This window comes from Furipterus horrens, unplaced genomic scaffold, assembly GCF_987537825.1.
Source record: "Furipterus horrens unplaced genomic scaffold, mFurHor1.1.pri manual_scaffold_6, whole genome shotgun sequence".
NCBI classification, from domain to species: Eukaryota; Metazoa; Chordata; class Mammalia; order Chiroptera; family Furipteridae; genus Furipterus; species Furipterus horrens.
In genome coordinates, this window is record NW_028327176.1 from 83,198,791 (window position 1) to 83,219,936 (window position 21,146).

General features: G+C 44.5%; 2 protein-coding genes across 3 annotated transcripts; one reads left to right on the plus strand and one right to left on the minus strand.

The window, feature by feature from the left end:
- The first annotated feature begins 385 nt into the window (after positions 1-385).
- On the plus strand, positions 386-8,813 carry LOC150006652 (E3 ubiquitin-protein ligase TRIM10). Of its 2 annotated transcripts, none has more exons than XM_090281954.1 (8): positions 386-629; positions 765-1,251; positions 2,387-2,482; positions 3,041-3,271; positions 3,987-4,009; positions 4,333-4,448; positions 5,598-5,630; positions 6,674-8,813. In XM_090281954.1, the coding sequence occupies exons 2-8, from the start codon at positions 826-828 to the stop codon at positions 7,189-7,191; spliced, it is 1,443 nt and encodes a 480-aa protein (XP_090138080.1). In that variant the 5' UTR covers positions 386-629; positions 765-825; the 3' UTR covers positions 7,192-8,813. The 2 variants fall into 2 exon arrangements, with proteins under 2 accessions (XP_090138080.1, XP_090138079.1); XM_090281953.1 differs by having other exon boundaries at positions 386-460.
- A 5,146-nt stretch (positions 8,814-13,959) lies between these two features.
- TRIM40 (tripartite motif containing 40) lies at positions 13,960-19,553 on the minus strand. The gene is made up of 4 exons (XM_090280769.1): positions 19,539-19,553; positions 15,470-15,550; positions 14,618-14,824; positions 13,960-14,064 (listed from the first exon to the last, which is right to left on the minus strand). The coding sequence occupies exons 1-4, from the start codon at positions 19,551-19,553 to the stop codon at positions 13,960-13,962; spliced, it is 408 nt and encodes a 135-aa protein (XP_090136895.1).
- Positions 19,554-21,146: the final 1,593 nt, after the last annotated feature.

Here is a 21,146-nt window from a genome sequence, read left to right on the forward strand (position 1 = left end):
ACAGATCTGAGTGCAAATTATGATCATCCATAAAAATAGTCTGTGTGAGCCCACCTAATATCCTAATAGCACCAATGTCATATAGTAGGCAGGAGTTAAAAATAAGATCCTATGTTTCAGTGTGAGGAATGTAGTCATAAATAAAAGCTGACTGTTGCTGTTATCTTTCTCTTCCCCGACACATATACCTCTCTGGAAGCCTGTGTCAGACTGGCCGGGGCATAGTTGGTGAAGTAGCCTGTGAGTGTTCTCCAGGCACAGCCACCTTATCTTGGTCCCCACACTCCCCTGGGCTGGCTGATACCTCCCATCTCCCTGGAGACAGCTGGCCATAGGCGGGGAGGCTGGGGTGGCATCATGGCTCTACCTCCTGCTCCAACAAGAAGAACGACCCTTTTCCTCTGTAAACAGTTGAGATACCACTACTGCTGTGAATGTCTCTGTGTGGGCAGAAGGAACTGTGAGTCCCAGGTCATGTGTGCCTGTCCAGAGAGAACTGAGGTCATCTCTGGAATACTATGACCCTTTCTTCCTCCCCTACCACTGCTATTTCTCTACTCTGCTGTTGGAGGGTGTGTGTCTGTTCCTTTGGGAGGAGGATGGCGGAGCCCTGGCCACCAATAATGCAAGTGGGTGCCTTGTCCGTGTGTGTGTGTGTGTGTGTGTGTGTGTGTGTGTGTGTTACCATGAGGGTGTCAGATGTGCCTGCTCCTGGCTGTGCACACATGTGAGTGTATGAGTGTATGTTCTCACTGTTTTCCCAGCCCTTCTTCCTCAGCCAAGCAGAGAGGGTGACCTTGAGGAAGTCCCAGATGCAGCAGCACCATGGCCTCAGCTACCTCTGTGACCAGCCTGGAAGATGAAGTCAACTGCCCCATCTGCCAAGGCTTCCTGAGGGAGCCGGTCACCATCAACTGTGGTCACAACTTCTGCCATGGCTGCCTCACCCGTTACTGTGAGATCCTGGGCCCAGACCCCCAGGAGCCCCCCACCTGCCCACTCTGCAAGGAGTCTTTCTGCCCAGAGAGCTTCCGGCCCAACTGGCAGCTGGCCAGTGTGGTAGAGAACATCGAGCGCCTCAAACTGGCGTCCAGGCCAACCACAGAGGAGGATATCTGCCAGGAGCATGGGGAGAAGGTCTATTTCTTCTGTGAGGATGATGAGTTGCAGTTGTGCGTGGTGTGCCGGGAGGCTGGGGAGCACCGAGTTCACACTGTGCGCTTCCTGGAGGAGGCAGCAAGGCCCTACAGGGTAGGAGAGGGCAAACTGGGGTCTTCTCAGGGTGGGTCTGGACTAAGAATCAGAACAGAGCTGTGGATTATTTAGACAACTATAGAGCTGAATTCTGTCTCCTGAATCCTGACATTACCCAGGCACTAGACGAGCATGTGTTTGTGTTTGAAGCATGGTCTATGTTATTCACTTATGGGCAACACAAAAGAGGAGCTCAATAACTACTTGTTGAAAGGTTGAGTGACCACAATATGAGTGTGTGTGTCTGAGAATGTGTGAGTTTGTATTTGAAGGAATGGTGGCACAAATGGTGTGAATATGTATTAATGTTTGCATGTTTACCAGTGTGTGCACTGTGTTTTGGCAAGGTCTAAATATTTGAGTGTGTAAATGTAACTGAGTGCTCATGTTTGTGAATAAATTGGTGTTTGTATATATGAAGGTTAAGTAAATATATGTGGTAGGTACTTTTATCTGTTATTAAATGAGTGTGTGCTAGTGTTAGTTGTTTGTGTATTGTGTTTTTAGTATAAGTGGATGTATGTGTCAATTAATTAGTATTTGATGATGAGAGTTCTATATGTATTTTTAAATTTACCTATATGAACATTTACGTGTGAGTACCTGTTCCTAACTCTATTCTGTAGCAAGCAATTTTAAAACAGCTCATAATTATTTTTGCATTATCTAACTTTCTTCTCCCCTTTAGAATCATACACACAAAAAAATGATTCCATTCACAAGAGGGAGTTGTTTGGATGTGTTCCTTTGGGGGCATGTGAGAAAGTTGGAATAATTTCAAAGAAGGGCATATCAAGCTCAGGACAGATCTCAGATTCCACTTACCAAAGGCAAAATAAATCGGGGTGTGTCACCTGAAGAAAGAAAGACTCAAGTGGGAATGCCAAGCCACAGCCTGTGTTGACACAGGATCAAGGGGCAAAGGCTTGATAAAAATTCTTGGAGGACAAAAGCCAGAGGAAAATGACCCAAAGGGAGTAAGCTGTGAAGGTCAATTAAGGCCCAGGCATTGTCAGCTGAGGGAGTGACTCCTTCCCTTGGGCTGTTCCTTTCCTGGAAGCAGAGGGTTGGATGAGAGGATGACCCTTAGCAAACCATGTTTCCATCTTAAATATTTTATGCTCCTGTCCAGGAACAAATACAGAAGTGTCTTGAGTGTCTAAGAAAAGAGAGAGAGGAGATTCAAGAAATTCAGTCGAGAGAAAATCAAAGGCTACAAGTTCTCCTGGTAGGACATCATCCCCTGCCTGGCCCCTCCCCTTCCTCAGGGGCCAGTGCTTTCCCGAACCCAACGCAGCACAGCATATACAGCTCTCATGTCATTCTAAGTTTGAATCGTGACTCCATCACTAACTAGTTCTATGACTTCTAGCAACTCTCTATTCTGTTTATTTTTCTGTGAAGTGGAGATTAAAAATTTCCACTATCTCAATGGCATTTCTGTAAGGACTGAAATGGGATTGTGCCTGTAATGCAACTTAGCGTCATGCACATAATGTGTGCTTTGCAAAAGGCAGGAGTAGGGTGTCCCAGAGCCTCCCCTCTGCCTCCTCTGAGGCAATGCTGGACAATCTAGCTCTCAGAAGTGGTGAGGCAAGGAAGCGTGCTGCCTTTCCGAGTCTGTCTGGGGACCTGGGTGAGAAGGCTCTGATTTTACAACTGAAACTTGGATAATGTGGATGGCTGGGCCAGGAGAGAGATGGCAGTGAACTAAGGAGGGGGGGGAGGAAGAGGAAAAGGAGAAGGAGGAAAAACTTCATGCTGGCCTTTCTGCCGGTCCCCTCAGACTCAGGTAGCCACCAAGAGACAGAAAGTGATCTCCGAGTTTGCTCACCTGAGCCAGTTCCTGGAGGAGCAACACAGCATCCTCTTAGCCCAGCTAGAGAGGCTGGATGGGGACATCCTAAAGCAACGGGATGAGTTTGAGGTCCTGGTCACTGGAGAGATGTGCCGCTTTAGTGCCCTGATTGCAGAACTGGAGGAGAAGAAGAAGAGGCCAGCCAGGGAGCTCCTGACGGTGAGACCTCCCCTGCTCCACCCACCTGGGCTCCCTGGAGCCTCTTTTGTCTTCATTTTGTCTGAGCCATGTCTCCTTCACTCACACATCTCTGCATCCCCAGTGGAAGATGGGTCACAGGACCCGAAGTTCTGAGTTCTAGTCCTTGCTTCCCTGGTCTGGGTCTCTCCATGCTACTATCCATCAAATAGGGAAGACACTTTCTTTTCCTACCTCCCGTGGGTTTTGTGGGGACCCAACAGTAAATGAAAATGAAAGTAGCCCTTTGAAAAGCATTAAGTACTATCCAAATGTCAGCTGGTTCTTCCAAGAGAAACTATTTTCTGTACCACTGCCCACCAGTCTTGAAGTTCTTCCTGGTCTTTTTCATTTCCTCCCACTGCAGGAGAGATATTGGGGTCTCAACAAAGCACCAGAAAGGGCATGATTTAGGGGGGACACACTCAAACCAACAAACAGGAGACATTGAGTGGTACTTGCCTTTGCCTCTAACAGCAGGGGCAGGTCATTTCACCATCTGGATCTATAAACTAAAGGACTTAGGCTCTATAATTCCAGAAGCCTCAGAAAGCCTAAAACACTGTGACTGTATACGTGGTGTCCTTTTTCTATCCAGGGCTAAGAATATGGTATTTTGTCTTTTCTAATTATAAAAAAAGTGGGAGAAGGAAGATGGAAACTGAATCCTTGCTCTCCCCCCCTTCTCTCCTCCTAGAATATCAGAAGCACTCTAATAAGGTAAGTAACATAATTCTCCTTTCCCACATATACACATGCGCGCGCGCACACACACACACATGCACCACAAGTCCAGTTAGTGCCATACAAATTTACAACATTCTCACATTTAGGATAAAATTCACATGTACACTTTTACTTACTCAAGTACATTCCCACATACAGTGGTAGATACACATGCCTGCATAGCATTGCCCAAGAGCAGGCAGTGGGGTCCATCCCATGGGAATGGGCACTTCCATGCCCAGTTAGAAGGTTACTGGATGAGTCTGAAGGTGTTGCAAAGGAGGATAATTCCCAACTCTGCCATTCTGTGCTCCTAGATGTGAAACCAGAAAGTGCCGGAAACCAGAGGCTGTGTCTCCTGAGCTGGGCCAGAGGATTCGGGACTTCTCTCAGCAGACCTTCCCACTGGAAAGGGAGATGAAGATGTTTCTGGGTAAGAGCTCCCCAGACCTGTACACGGCACAGACCATGAAGCCTGCCCGTAGGTGTGGCCCCCCACTCTGCTACCCAGCACTGGTACTTCCCAAAGGTGTGTACCCTCCAGTGCCTTGGTCTTTATAAAATCTGTTCATTAGGATGAGGTGACAAGAAAAAGAAATAATAAAGGTGAAAATTTATGGAAAAAAATTTAACTGATTTGAAAAACACACAAATCTTATTGATTGGCATTAAATAATAAGAATGATAATGATTAATAAAACCTATCATTCTCAATAATTTAAAAAATCCACAGAAACATTTGTAGTATATAATAAGTTTTTGATAATGAACACTGTTAATTAATAACCAGCCAACACAATTTCTCTTTGCCCTGTGGTAGTTGACCTCCCTCCCTCCTCTTTGCCTCACTTCTGTTAGTCTGGTTCTCAGAGTCAGACTACCCTATGGGACTGTGCCCTCTTTTCTGGAACAGAGAATGGTTGGAGAGAGTGTGGAAGATTTTGTGTGAGAGTCAGGAATGTGGCTCTCTACTAACAGCTACCCACCACACACATGACATCATGAATGATGCTACCTATTTCTAAAAGGCCTGCCCACAAAAGTGTCTCCCTAGAAGAGTTCTCCCCACAAGTTCACTTCCTGTAGCACTCCCAGTGGCCTGGAAGTGAAAGAGATTTTACTCAAATCAAAGGCTGTCCTTTGACTATCCCCAAATTTTCCAAGCAGAATAAGAAATAACTTAGCCCACGTATCCATTCATTATGTAGATATTTCTTGAGCATTAACCATGTCCTTGGCTCTGTAGGAAGCACTGAGGACACATAGGCAAGCAAGGCAGACAGGGGACCATATGCTTAGGGCTAGGGGAGTGGGTCTCAAAGTGGGCTCCCAACCAGTGGCAGCAGCAACGCCTCTGTGAACTTGTTAGACATGCAAAATCTCAGTATGATCCAGGTCAATTGAGTCAGAAACCAGTGTGCTCTGTCTGACCCACTCAAGTTTAGGACAGTGGTCTGGAGGGTTCCAGCTCTCATTCTTCTCTGTCCCTTCTCTTCTCTGGGCCTCAATTTCTTCATCATTAACTGTTCTATGATTTTGTGAGACTAATGACATTTCATTCTGCTTTATTCCATTTGTACAGAAAAACTCTGCTTTGAGTTGGACTATGAACCAGGTAAGCAGCCTATGTCTGGATCGGTGGGAGAGAGGAATCTAAAATTGATAAGGTCACACATACCCACAAAAACACACCCACACAAATACACGCACACATCATTGTCTTTGCAAGGCTTGCCAGAGAACAAAGGACAGGTGCACACACATTCCAAATACCTGGCATTAAGCTTCTGTTCTGATCTACACATGGTGAGATGGTAGAAAGATTAAATCAAAATGGGACAAGGTGTATCAGGAAGGGTGTCCCGGATGAGGGCAGCTTTGATCTGGGTTTAGAATTACACTCTTAGAACCATGGCCAGTTGCCCCTACTCCCTCAAAGGTGTCAGAAGGGGGGCAGCCGGTGAGGGAAGAAATGAAGAGTGGACCCCACTCAAGACTGTTGTTCACTCTCTATCAGCTAAAACCCAGAGAAGCCACAGAGCTGTTGGAAGGAACTCTCTAATCCATGCACATATCTGAATTTATCACTTTGTGTCAATGTATGGGTACTAAAAGTCACAATATAAAGGGGCTGCAGAAGTTTTGGTTGTTAAAAAGTGGCCCTCAGACCCTGATGGTTTTTTATTTACTGAGGCAGAATGAATAATCTGGGGTGAGCCAGAAGCAGAATCTGAATGACCATAGCTGTGGACAGAGAGGGGAGCAGCTGTGCTCTCCAAGTCCCAGATATAGGAGGGGGACAGATGTTTTAGCAGCAAAAGGTTAGGGCAGGCAGCCCAGTTATGGGCATCAACCCTCCTCCAGAGGACAGAACAACAGAATGGGGGAGCAAGGACACTGGGACAGGCTTCTCAGGCTTTCACATGCCGCACCCATCGCCTATGGACCTTGTTAAAAATACAGGTTCTAGTTCAGGTGGTCTGCATGAATCCTCAGAACGCATTTCTAACAAGTTCCCAGGTGCAGGTCCGCGTCAGTACTATACACATTGTTGGTAATAATAGCACTGACAGGTAGGTGCCAGGGGGACTTTTTAGGCCTTTCTTGAAGGAGATAACATGTCTGCTGACATCTGTGTCCTTTTTGGTTTCCCTACAGCTCACATCTCTCTAGACCCCAAGACATCCCACCCCAAGCTCCTCTTGTCTGAGGACCACCAGCGGGCTCAGTTCTCCTACAAGTGGCAGAACTCCCCAGACAACGCCCAGCGTTTTGACAGGGCCACCTGTGTCCTGGCCCATGGTGGTTTCACAGGGGGAAGACACACCTGGGTGGTGAATGTAGACTTGGCCCACGGGGGGAGCTGCATCGTGGGCGTGGTCAGTGAGGACATGCAGCGGAAGGGAGAGCTTCGGCTGCGGCCAGAGGAGGGCGTGTGGGCCGTGAGGCTGGCATGGGGCTTCGTCTCAGCCCTGGGCTCTTTCCCCACACGGCTGTCCGTGAAGGAGCAGCCCCGACAGGTGCGGGTGTCTCTTGACTATGAGGTGGGCTGGGTGACCTTTATCAACGCTGTTTCCCAGGAACCTATCTATACCTTCACTGCCTCCTTCACCCAGAAGGTGTTCCCCATCTTTGGACTCTGGGGCCGAGGATCCAGTTTCTCCGTGAGTTCCTAAGATGGTGAAGTTACCTTCCTCTAGGTACAGGGCTCAAAGAGAGGGCCATATGGACTTGACCCCTGGCTGGGTCACCTGGAAGACTTGAAACAGATATCACAGCTTTAGATGATATAAGAGTCAGAACTTCAGCAGGGACAAAATGGGATGACCTTCAATCTGCTGATAAAGCCCTTGGCTCAATGCCCAGTAGATGGTGAGGGTGTCCGGGGACTTGGACCACTACCAGCTGTCCTCATCACGATCCTCTCCAGTTCAGAATTAGCTGTGTAGAGCAAAAAACCAAACTCACTAGGTCTCAGCTTTCTTAACTTTAAAATGGCGTAATAATAGAAGCTACCTCATAGAGTTACCTAGATTGGGTGCCATAATGTGTGTAAAGCCCGTCAGTTGGCCAGGAGCTTCATGTACATTTACCTTAGAAGCTAATAGTTATTTTAAAGGACCCAGCCAGAAGACCTGGGTAACAGTCCCACCTTGTAATCAACAAAATATGTGATCTTAAGTAGGGCATCTCACCCCCTCTTCATCTTGTTTTATTCCCAACATATTAGGGTTTATTTACTCATATCCTTGTGATACATTTATTGTGTGCTAATTATGAACCAAGCAGTATGGTAGCCATTAGTGACATGGAAATAAAAAGGAATAAAAAACTTGTCCCTTATTTGAACGAGCTTGTGGGAAGAGACAGAGACACAAAGAGGAAATTACAGTATTAGGTAATGGGTGCTGTGATAGGGGTGTGACCTGGGTGTTAGAGAAGCTCAGAGGAGGGAGCATAATCTATCTTGGAGAGCAGGAGTTGAGTTGGACATGGTTTTTTGGAAAGAATGAGTCTAAAAGATGAGTGTGGTGAATGGAGAAGAGGGGGAAGCATCTTAAGAAGAAGGAATGACAGAACCTTCAGGATGATCTAAAACCCACAGGAAGCTGGGTCATATCCATTGTCCTCATGAGCAGACATGCTGCCATCCCCACCCCTGATACCACTCAATGCCTCCCTCCTGCCAGTGGTGTCACTTCTGGCTGAGATGAAGATGCAGGGCCTCATTGCAGGGGGACAAGGGAGGCATGGCCATAAACCATAACCCGAGGACCACACTCAAACCTTGGGGAAAATCCTTTTCTTGATCTGTTGATCACCACATGAGATTGAAAAATGAGATGGGAAGAATGAAATGGTGGGAGCAGAAATAGTACCTTCTTAATTGACCCTTGAGCTGGGTAAAGAATTCCAGGTGGAGGTGGTGGGATGTATTCTACCTGTGACCTTTAACCCAAAGAATAGAGGTTGGAGGTTTCTTTAGGGCTGGACAAGAAGTTACATCTGAGGGGCAAGATGGAAGAAAGAAGAGACTTGGGGATTTGGAGATGTGTGCATCTGGGTGAAGAGCTCTAGGAGAGATAGGGTGCCATGTGGTATTGGGAGAGGCTGTGACCAAGTGTGGTGTGAAGAAGCTGAGTGAGTACTGGTGACTCCAGAAATTCCCCTGCCTGGTGCTGATTCTGGGACAGGTATGAGCACTAGTACATGGCTGCCTAGAATTTGGAAAATGATTTTAGTTGGTCCAAGGTGGAATTTTAAATCTTATGCACAATAAAAATAGTGTCTTAACACATTTTATTTTCTAATTCTTATTGGTGTTATCTTTTATTTTGCTTAAACATCTTCGCTGACAATCTATTTAACATTATCTGTTTTTCTGATTAGACATAAACTAAAGTGTTCTATCATCGCCCTACTGGGGCTCCTGGGAGGCATGAACCACCCAACATGCAGCCTCAAGGGAGAGGGCACCGTGTTTTCAGGCCCAGGTCTAGAAGTCACTCAGGAAGTTCTATTCTTCATCCTCAGTTTGGCAGGTAGAAAGGATGTGGAGATCAGGAGCCAGAGATTAGAGGGGGACTGAATTGCTTTCCCTGGGTGTTCTCAATATTTCATATAAAACATTTTATATTAAAAAACAACAACAACTAGATACAGACATGTCCCTATGTAATGATATTCAAAGCCCCCAAATCTGGGATTTCACCAAAAAGTAGATTGTATCTTTCTGTTTATTCTTATTGATTTTTAAAAAAGATTTTATTTATTTTAAGAGAGAGGGGAAGGGAGGGAGAAAGGGTGAGAAACATCAGTGTGTGTGATTTATTGCCTCTTGCACGCCCCCAACTAGGGTCCTGACCCACAACCCAGGCATGTGCCATGACTGGGAATCAAACCTGATACTTTTCGGTTCACAGGGTGGCACTCAATCCACTGAGCCACACCAGCCAGTGCTCTTATTTGTTTTTGCTGGGTCCTTTAAAATAACTGTTAGCCTCTAAGGTAAATGTGCATGAAGCTCCTGGCCAGCTGGAGGACTTTACACACATTATGGCACCCAATCTAGGTAACTGTATGAGGTAGCTCCTATTATTACCCCCATTTTAAAGTTAAGAAAGCTGAGACTAGTGAGTTTAGATTTTTGCTCAGCCAAGATCATGCAGCCAGGATTTTAACCCATATCTACCTCAAGCTTTTTACCATGATGCTGCACTGCTTTGTTCAGAAACAGGTTCCCAGTGGGTCCTGGTGAATATTGTAATGCTGGCCACATCCTACAAGTGACTTAGATTCAGAAAGACAATTTATATTTCTTACACTCAGAAATAAAACTGCTAGTGAGTGAAAATGATCACGTTGGCTTATCAGTACCTGCTCCATCCAAAGGGTAATTTTATTTGAAGTCTATCTGTCTTGGAGTGTGGAGTCAGCTCAGAGAAAGTGGATGAATCCCCAAACATGATGACTTCAAGAAAAGACAGCTCAACTTATCATGGAGTTAGGACTCAGGGCTCCCTCCCAAGAGAAATGTTGAAGTCTAGAGGCTACGCTCCCAATTGCCCTCTCCAAGACTCCAAAGGAGTGGTGCACTCAAGTTTCCATCTGAGTTTCTTCACAGTTTGCATTGTAGCAGCTCTTTCTAGTACAAAAAACAGAGACTCACTCAAGTTAGTCCCAATAATAAAAAATAGAGCAGACATGTAAATAAGAAAAATGAAATTTTCCATCATTAGCTTGACTTCATGGGTAGCTATAGCTGGGGAGGTCAGAATGTTGAGGGGTCACAAACAGGTCTCAAAGTGAGAACTAGAGATTTAAAAATGCTAATAATAATAACAAACACATCTAGAGCTCACTTTGGCCAGTCACTTCAGTAAATATTTTACATTTTAACTCATTTAATCCTCACAACAACCTTCGGAGGTAGGTACTATCATTAGTATCCCCATTTAATACATTAGAGAAGTTAGACGTGGAGGTTGACTAACTGGTCCTCAGTCAGCAGCCAGTGACTAGCACAGCAATAAGACACGGTATACATTGAACAGTAACAGCACACTGGTCAAACGATCTGGCTCTCAAGTCTGTGCTCATGATCATCACGTAGCACTGCCTCTGTATGCCCAAGAACTGATAGACAGGGATTTTGAAGTCCAAGGAAGCATGGAGGCTGGACTATCTTGTGGCCACTCACAACCCAGGTCACAGGGTCACAGACCCTTGCTCCAGTTCATGACCATGCAGGCTGCTCTCACTCACCTGCTACTCCTCTGCCTGCTGACTGATGGTGTGTCCACCACAGAGCCATTCTAAATTTCTGAGAGAAGTTGCTGTTCAGGATTATTATTCTCCCTCTTTGATGAGATGTTTCTCAGCAGGCCGCATAATCTGATTGGCCAACCACTTGCTGGTCAGATACCCACCCTCGCCCCTTACACCCATGTAAGATGTAACATCAGAAGAGGACAGAGGGGCTGGCAGGCACCTGCAGGATAAGTGGTTCTGGTGGAGACAGAGCCTTGGAGCTGGTCAGTCTCCTCCCACTCCTGTTAGGACACTTCTGGGCAAATTCTCTGTATTATGTTAATCCCATCTAGGATGCAGGAACTATTAGCTGTCACCTCCAGAACTGTCTTTCCTTGGTTATCATCTTGTTAGATTTGGAGTCTCATTTCCAGCTTCCTGCGTAGTTGCTATACCTTTTCTTTCTGAACATCTACACAGACTCTTTCTTCTTCACCCTCTCCCCAGCTCCCTGATTCCCTGCCCCCAACCCATCTGGTACCAAGAATCCAAACTAATTTTCCTTAAACACCACTCGTTCCCTGCCCTCCTGACTCAAAACCTATGATGGCTGTCTATCTTGGTGTCACTGCTTGACTCTGGTCTTCCCCATTCCTGAATATTTCAGACTAGCCAGGCCAGTCTCCTCATATTACTGAAGCCATGCCATGGCCTTTTCCTGAGCTTTCCAGACCTGGATGCTCATCTTTGTCTCCCCATGTCCAGTCCCACCTACATGACAAAACCAACCCTGACTTTCCCATTCTTACTTGTGTCTCTCCTCAGAATCCCCATAGCACTTAGCAAGTGTAACACTTAAGTTAACCCATCACACACTCTTGTTAGTACATATGTGTTTGCTCTGGTTCCACAGCTACATTATAAGCTTCTGGATGAGAAATAGAATAAGAAATAGAATCGTCACATTTGAATGTTTATAACATGCTAGGTACTACAACCTACATAACAACATTTAATTCTTTTTTTTTAAATGTATTTTATTGATTATATTGTTACATTTAATTCTTAAAGCCACTTGTGCCTTTATCTTCATTTTAGAGGGGGTGATACTGAGGTTCAGACAGGCTGAGTAACTTGCCCAGAGTTACAGAGGTGTTAAGTGTCAGGACTGGGATTAAATTTAAGTCAAATTTTTACTCTTTGCACCACAATGCAGCATTTCCTTGTGGCCATGTTGTATTCTTTATATCCCTTAGTGCCTAGCGTAGTGTTGACTCTTTCAGCAAGTGCTCAATACATACTAGTTAGAATCTCCTGCTATTAAACATGGAGCATCAAAAAATAGCTCTTATACTTTGTATAAATTCGATCATGCATTCACTTAATAAACTTCACTGGGAACCAACTAGGAGTCAGGCACTGTCTTAGACACTAGGGATACACAGACAGAATTTGGTCTTTACTCACTCGAGAAATGAGGCACAAATAATGTACAAATGCACTAGTTATCCATTGCTCTGTAAAAATTACCACAAATTTAATGTCTTAAAACAACATACACTTATTATATCACAGTTTATGTGACATTTATTATTTCATAGTTACTATGGGTCATAAATCTGGGTCCTCTGTTTAGGGTCTCACTAGGCTGCAGTCAAGATGTCAGCTCGACTGGGTTCCCATCTGAATGCTCCACTGGGGAAAAACCCCCTTCCAACTTCACTTAAGCTGTTGGCAGAATTCATCTTCTTGCAGCTACAAGATGAAGGGCCCTGCTTCTTGTTGGCTGAAGGCTGGAGGCTGCTCTCAGCTTCTGGAGATTGTCTGTTGGCCACAGGGCCACTCATTTTATCAGTCCCACAAGGAAAGTCTCAAGAGTGAGTCACTGAAGTGACATCCCATTCCCTTTGCTATATAACATAGCCTAATCATGGAAGTGACATCTATCACCTTACCATATGCCACAGATAGAAGCAACTCACAGGTCTTGCTTGCATCCAAGGGGAAGAGATCATGCCAAGGGTATGAACACCAAGTGGTGAGGATTATGGGGGCCACCCTAGAGTTTGTCCATCACAGAAATACAGAGTACCAGGTGAGTGGTACAGTTAACAGGTGCTATGGAAGCTCAGAATAAATATTCTTTCCAACAGGGCCGCCAGCTTCATGTGCAGAGGAGTCTCACCATGTGTAAGCATATGCCACCCAGGTGACAGGATACTCCTGTTTTATTTTTCTCCATTTTTTAAATTTCATTTTTTATTGTTGTTCTGTTACAGTTGTCCCAATTACCCTCCCACCTTGCTCTCCACTGCCCCACCCTCCTCCCACAGTCAATCCCCACCCTGTTGTCCATGTCCGTGCGTCCTTTATACCAGTTCATTGACTAGAATCTCCTGCTTCTTTCCCCCCTTTTCTCCCTCCCCTCTCCCCCCTGATCAGTCTGTTCCTTGTTTCCATGCCTCTGGTTCTATTATGCTTATTTGTCTGTCTTGTTCATTAGGTTCCTGTTGTAGGTGAGATCATATGATATTTGTCTTTTGCCGCCTGGCTTATTTTACTAAGCATAATACTCTCCAGTTCCATCCATGCTGCCATGAAAGGTAGGAGTTCTTTCTTTCTGCTGCATAGTAATCCATTGTGTAAATGTACCACAGGTTTTTAATCCATTCATCTACTGATGGGCATTTAGGCTGTTTACAGCACTTGGCTATTGTAAGTAATGCTTCTATGAACATAGGGATGCATAGGCTCTTCTGAATAGGAATTTCAGGATTCTTAAGGTATAATCCCAGCAGTGGAATGCTGGATCAAAAGGCTGTTCCATTTTTTGTGGTTTTTTTGAGGAAATTCCATACTATTTTCCACACTGGCTGCACCAGTCTGCATTCCCACCAGCTGTGGACCAGGGTTCCCTTTTCTCTGTGTCCTCACCAGCACTTCTTTGTTAATTTGTTAATGATGGTCATTCTGACTGGTGTGAGGTGGTATTTCACTGCGGTTTTAATTACTCCTGTTTTAATATGATATTGTGAGAGAAGGGCACTGCTGTCACTTCATAAGCAAAGTGGAAATCTTATATCCTGACCTCTACAGTGGAAGCCACAAGTGTGAGGAACAGGCTATGACTAGTCTAAGAGTCAAAGGGTCAGGTATTAAGTCATGGCTGTGGGGATGAAGAAAGGGAGTCATGCTTAGGAGATGGCAGGCCTGAAGGTGGGCTGGGTAGACCTAATGCGAGGCTGGACAGTTGGAGGAAAGACCTTGAGGAGGATGAGGTGAGTCTGAGATGAGGTGGCCTGGGGATGAACAGGTCAGAGTTGCTGGGGATGGCTCAAGAAGTGATTCATTGACTCTTTTCTATAACTTGGGATAAACAACTTCTAACTTTTGTGGAGAACTTCTAGAAACAAAGAAATCCTGCAGTATATTTTGTTGTGTGTTCTATTGGTCATGTGAGTAAAGACAAAAAAGTTAACAGAGCAGCAGATATCCCCAACTTTGATAAAGCCATGTGCATGGGTGTGCCCATGTGTGGGCTTGTATATGTAAGCATATGTTGGGGGCAGAGGAGACAGTTCATAACTGGCAAATAAGTCACCAGCATCCTAGAAGAGAGATGAAGAGAGTGAGAATCACAATTGGTTCTCAAGTTCTTGTCACCTCCCAATTCCCTCCCCAACGCACTCCTGGATACCATCTGGGGTGCCCCCTTGAGAACTGGAGAGAATGGTATCTCTCCTCTACACCTCACTCTGCTGCAGCAGCATTGTGTGACCACCCCATGTCACAGAGCAGCTGCATCCCCTGTGGAAAACCATCCTTGGGTGGAGCTTCAGGATGCACCTTTACCTTCAGTGTGCTGGTGTGCATGTCCTTGTCCATCCTCTCCAGATCAGCAATCAAGTTGCTGAGCTGTGTGATTGCCCTGCACACCTCTACTGGCATGGGATCTGGACACTCTGGCTGCTGCTGGGGGAGGGCATCCAGTTGTCTCTGGGTTTCATGCTGTCTCCCCAGCTGTGTCTCCAGCTGGAGGGGCCCACTATGCACCTGAAACTACAAAGAAGAAACTCCCTGAGGTTCGTTTGTCAGCTGGCTCCCGCCCTAGCCCTTCAGTCTTTAAGCATCTGAGTGAGAAAGCTGATTCCTCAGTCTTCTTTCCCTCATAGCATTGCCTCTATGTCATAGGTATTACAGAGGCAACTGTGTTCCTCACATGTAGGGACAGCTCCTTGCTGCCTCACACTCTTACAAACATCCACAGATGCCATGTCACACATGGTGGTACACACATATCGCTCAGCTTTGTCCTCCCACTGCCTGCTTTTAATCAGGTCATAGGGTGAGGAAAGACCCCATACCTAAGTGAGCAAGAGGGGCAGAAAGGTAGACCATTAGAGACAGAGCTAGACACTCACGTTTTGTGTAGTAATTTTCAATTGAGGAGCCACTAGTCTTCTTTGATCCTCACCTTGAGCCAGTCTGAGCAGAAATGGCTTTCACTTAACATGTGAGCCACATGAAGATCAGAGGGCTTGACTTGCCCCAGGTCACTCAACCAGTGAACTCTGAGGCCTTCTAAGTTCCAGCTTCCAGGACCTCCCCCAACATCAGGCTGGAGACAGACAGATGACCAGGACAAGGAATATGGGCTCAGGTGATACTTGGAGGTAGTCCTTCCCAGGAATCTGCTATCCCCGCCTGCATAGCCTCCTGAGTCCTGAGCCGCCAAAGTTCCTTGGTGTCCTTTCTGAGCTTCCTGCTCCTGTGGTTGAGTCGCTCCTAGAGAGACAGATACGCCTGCTTGTCAGACTAGGGGTGAGGATGGTGCTCAATGGAGCATGGTTGGTGTCCTGACCCTAGGATGAGGATAAAGTAAAATTCAGTCCAAAAAGGGGCAGCCCTCGTAGGGTTCAGCTTGGGGTAAGGAGTATGAGTTTATTTAATGGCTAGTGATGGGGAAAAGCAATGGGTAATTTTTTAAAGAAAACTTTATACAAAAATAACATAGTAACAGAATCTTTTCTACTTGATTCAGGGTATTTTTCTGCCAAGATCTATAAGTTGTATGCTGATCACTGGCAATTCCTTTGTTATTGTTGCTGTTGTTGCTGTTATTTTATTTTATTTAAGTATATTTTATTGGTTATGTTGTTATAGTAGTCCCATTTTTTTCTTTTTGTGCTCCTTCGCCCAGTACTCCCCCACCCTCCAACAATCCCACCCCCCTTAGTTCATGTCCATGGGTCATGCATATAAGTTCTTGGCTTCACCCTTTCCTATATTATTTTTAATTTCCCTCTGTCCAATTGTTCCCACCAATTATGCTTCTTAATCCCTGCACCATTTTCCCATTTCTCCCTCTACCCCTCCCAGCCGATAACCCTTCAAATGAGCCCCATGCTTATGATTCTGTTTCTATTCTGGTTTGCTTAGTTGGATTTTGTTTTTATTTTTTAGAGTCAGTTGTTGACAGCTGTGTTTGTTGTCATTTTAATGTTCATAGTTTTGATCTTCTTTTTCTAAAGTAAGTCCCTTTGACATTTCATATAATAATAGCTTGGTGATGATGAACTCCTTTAGCTTTACCTTGTCTGGGAAGCACTTTATCTGCTCTTCCATTCTAACTGATAGCTTTGCTGGATAGAGTAATCTTGGTCGTAAGTCCTTGCTTTTCATCACCTTGAATACTACTCGCCAGTCCCATCTTGCCTGCAAAGTTTCTTTTGAGAAATCAGCTGATAGTCTTATAGGCACCCCTTTGTAGGTAACTCTGCTTTTCTCTTGCTGCTTTTAAGATTCTCTCTTTATCTTGAACCTTTGGCATTTTAATTATGATGTAGTCCTCTTTAAGTCTAGCCTCTTTGGGACTCTCTGTGCTTCCTGGATGTGTATGTCTATTTCCTTCACCTCATTTGGGAAGTTTTCATTCATTATTTTCTCACATAAGCTTTCAATTTCTTGCTCTTCCTCTTCTCCTCCGGCTCCACTATGGTTTAGATGTTGACACGTTTAAAGTTGTCCCAGGTGTTCCTACACCTTTCCTTGTTTTTTCATTCTGTACTGGTTGGCTGCTTTTTTTTATTCCTTACTTTCCAAATCATTGGTATGAACCCCAGTTTCCTTCCCTTCACCATTGGTTTTGTTTGTTTTTTCCTTCGTTTTATTGAGCATAGCCTTTACTTCTTCCCTTATGGGTTTGCCATACTTAAGCATATCTGTCAAGCCTGTAAGCATCTTTATCACCGTGTTTTGAACTCTACAAATCTGTTAGTTTGGCTATCTCCTCATCTATTAGGTTGGCTATCTCCTTGTCACTTAGTTCTCCCACTGGAACCTTGATCCATTCCCCCTTTTGGACCATACTTCTCTGTCTCCTCATCTTGACAGGCTCCTCTGTTTGTTTGCCTCTGTGTCTTAGGTAGAGCTGTTGCTCCTGTTATGTTGTAAGGGGCAGAGCCTTAGGTATTCATTAGTACAGGGAGACCTGTTTCACCACGTTGTGGCACTATATGTGGGGAAGGGGTCTGAGAGGAAACAATGCCACTTGCTGAACATTCATTCCTTTTCCAGGCACTTCTCCCATTTCTGTATGGGACTGGCGCCCCTCTAGCTGCTGCCCTGGCCATCGTTACCAGAGTGGGTGGGTCTACAGATGTTCTAGGACTGTGGGGGCCATTTAAACAAATGGACTCTGCTGAGAGACTGGTAGTTTCTTCCTCTGCCCCAACCCCCACAGGTTTGCACAGTCAGAAACAATGAGTCTTTATTATCCCTGGTGCTAGCACAGTGAGCTGTTCAGTCTGGTCTGGTGCTGGGAGTGTTCCCCAGGTGTCTCTCTTGACTTTTTAAAGTGTTTGTGCTTTCTGCCAGCCTGCTGCTACCGCTGCTGCTGCCACCACACCATGTCCTCTCCACCCCGGCCTCACCCCTCCACCTGTCTGGATAAGTATTTCTTCTTTATATCTTTGTTTGTTGTTCTTCCATGTAGCTCAGTTTTCTGGAACTTCTGGTTGTCTCTGGTTTTGAGGTAGTTGTATTTCTTCTTAATTGTGGAGGGAGATGCAGCATGTCTGTCTCTGCCTCCGTCTTGTCTGAAAGTCCCCCATTATTGTTTCTGATCACTGGCAATCCTTTTTTCTTTTAAATTTTATTTTTTGGTTTTTCAATTACAGTTGTCCGATATTTTTCCCCATTGCTCCCCCCCACCCAGCCCACCCCTTCTCCCATAACAATATCCCTCCCCGTTGTCCATGTCCATGAGTCATTTATACACATTCCTTGACTAAACCTTTCTCTTACTTATCCCCCTTCTCTCTCTCCCCCATTCCCCCTATTGACCGTTATTATGCTCCTTGTCCTATTTAGTTAATTTATGTTGTTCTTTTGTTTCCTGTATTAGGTAATATCATATGGTATTTTGCTTTCTTTGCCTGCCTTATTTCACTAAGCATAATTCTCGCTAGTTCCATCCATGTTGGCAGGAGTTCCTTCTTTCTCTCTGCTGCATAGTATTCCATTGTGTAAATGTACCACAGTTTTTTGATCCACTCATCTATAGATGGGCACTTAGGCTGTTTCCAGCACTTGGCTATTGTAAACAGTGCTGATGTGAACATAAGGGTGCATAAGTTCTTTTGAATTAGGGTTTTAGGGTTTTTCGGGTATAATCCTAGCAGTGGAATTGGTGGTTCAAAAGGCAGTTCCATCTTTAGTTTTCTGAGGTAATTCCATATTGTTTTCCACAGTGGCAGAACCAATCTGCATTCCCAATAACAGTGCAGTAGGGTTCCCATTTCTCCACATCCTCGCCAGCACTTGTTGTTTGTTGATTTGTTGTTGATGGCCATTCTGACAGCTGTAAAGTGGTATCTCTTTGTGGTTATTATTTGCATCTCTCTGATGGCTAGTGATGTTGAGCATTTTTTCATGTGTCTATGGACCCTCTGTATGTCTTCTTTGGAGAAGTGTTTGTTCAGGTCCTTTGCCCAATTTTTAATTGGGTTGTCTGTTTTCTTGATGTTAAGTCATATAAGCTCTTTATATATTTTGGAGATCAGTCCCTTGTCTGAGATATCATTGGCAAATATGTTTTCCCATATGGTTTGTTTCCTTTTCATCTTGCTGATGTTTTCTTTTGCTGAGCAGAAACTCTTTAGTTTGATGTAGTCTCATTTGTTTATTTTTTCCTTTATTTCTCTTGCCTTAGGAGATGTATCCATGAAAATATTGTTACGTGGGATATCTGAAATTTTCCTGCCTATGTTTTCCTCTAGGACTTTTATGGTGTCACGGCTTACATTTAAGTCTTTGATCCATCTTCAGTTTATTCTCGTGTGTGGTGTAAGTTGGTGGTCTAGTTTCATTTTTTTGCATTTCCCTGTCCAGTTCTCCCAGCACCATTTATTGAAGAGGCTCTTTTCACTCCATTTTATGTTCCTTCCTCCTTTATCAAATATTAGTTGACTGTATAGTCCTGGATTTATTTCTGGACTCTCCATTCTGTTCCATTGATCTATATGTCTGTTTTTATGCCAGTACCAGACTGTTTTGATCACAGTGGCTTTGTAGTATTGTTTGATGTCTGGTATTGTGATTCCTCCTGCTGTGTTCTTGTGTCTCAAGATTGCTTTGGCTATTCGGGGCCTTTTTTGGTTACATATGAATTTTTTTAAGTACATGTTATTGATTATATTGTTACAATAGTTCCAATTTTTTCCTCTTTGTTCCCCTCCACCCAGCACCACCCCTTTTCCAGTAATCCCCCCACCAAGTCCATGCCCATGGGTCGTACATACAAGCTCTCCCACTTCACCCTTTCATATATTCTTCTTCTTCTTTTTTTATAAATAAATGATTAATTAATTATTTTAACAATAAAAAATAACAATCCCTCCCTCTCAGACTTAAGACCTTTTATAATCTTATAAAGGACAATGGGCGAAGATCTCAAGCTCCTCTAGCTGCTTTGAGCTGGACATGGTCATCATCCTACCTACCCTTGGGTCCAGAAATCCCTAATAAGAGTGAGGGTGTGGAGGGGAGGATGCCCTTCCCACATGGGGAAGGATTGTGCAGACTCCAGGTCAGTTGGCTGTCCCTGGACAATGGCGTGCTTGGTTTAACAGGCTGGCATCCTTGTTGTATTCTGGGGGCAACAGATTTGGCAACAGGGTTAAAAGACATCATTCAATCCATAACCACTAGATAACAGAAGGCAGAGATTAATTTTTCAATATCCCACGTTAGGGAAAGGAAGGGCTTCTTTGGAGGAAGGTGTGCCAGGCACATCTCACCTATCCAAAACCCTTTTGCCCATTATACTTAGTTTGGGCTGAGGGAAATATTTTAGGTTTCACCCCTCTCAGACTTCTGGGCCCTTTCTGTCCAAGCCATTAGGATAAAAAAGGGAAACCGTTTTGTAAAGTGAAGCCCACAGACTACCCCATACTTCACCAACCCAGCCACCTAGTTCAGTCAAACCATTGAGTCTCAGGAGGCAGCGATGCAGACAGGATTAAGTGAGGCCTATAGGTACAGACAATCACGCAGGTAACGAAATCATAGGCTTATGCCCTTTGAAAACAGAAAACACATGTTAATTTATGTAACATAACCCACAAACAAGTCTCTAAATCTGTAGGACTGTCTTATTGGAAAGACATCCAGTTGCAAGGCATTTGACATTCTTCTTGCCTGTAAATTAAACATCTTTGATGATACCACAGATATAGTTTAACTTTCAAATGAAAACATATTTTAAATGAAAAGAAACTTTAAAGATGGTTAGCTGCACTACTTTATAGTCTACCACTGAGCATTGTGATTTTCTTTGAATCGCGATTTTTCTCCCTAATATTACCCTCCTTGTCATTAAAGGGACTGCCTTAAGTCCAGCTTTAATTTATCCTGTACACTTGCATAAACACAACAAGAGCAGCAAATGATCTTTAGTTCTACTTTGCTGGAACTTACGCAAGGAACATTTACGGTGACTTTCAGTCTGCCCTTCAGGGCACAGAAGCTGAGCCACATACCTGGCATTCAGCCTTGCCTGTACACACCTGTTTTTTCCAAGTCCTTCTGGCTTTCTGTTGTGCCTTAAGGTCCCTTCTAGCCATCTTTCAGGAAAACAAGCTTCATTCCTTCCCTTGAAAGATTGCTGTGGACCGCACAACCAACCACGGTACCAGACCTTTTATCTCGTGAGCTTTTATTACCTTTGAAAGTCATTCCCAGTTCCTCAGGCCTTTTTGGTAACAACCAGAGCCTAAGCATGTCTTCTTTAGGCATGACATTCCAGTCAAAGTCTTGGGCAAAAAAACCTCTATTAACAACTGGTCTTATTATTTTTTTGCAAAGAACTTTATGTCATTAA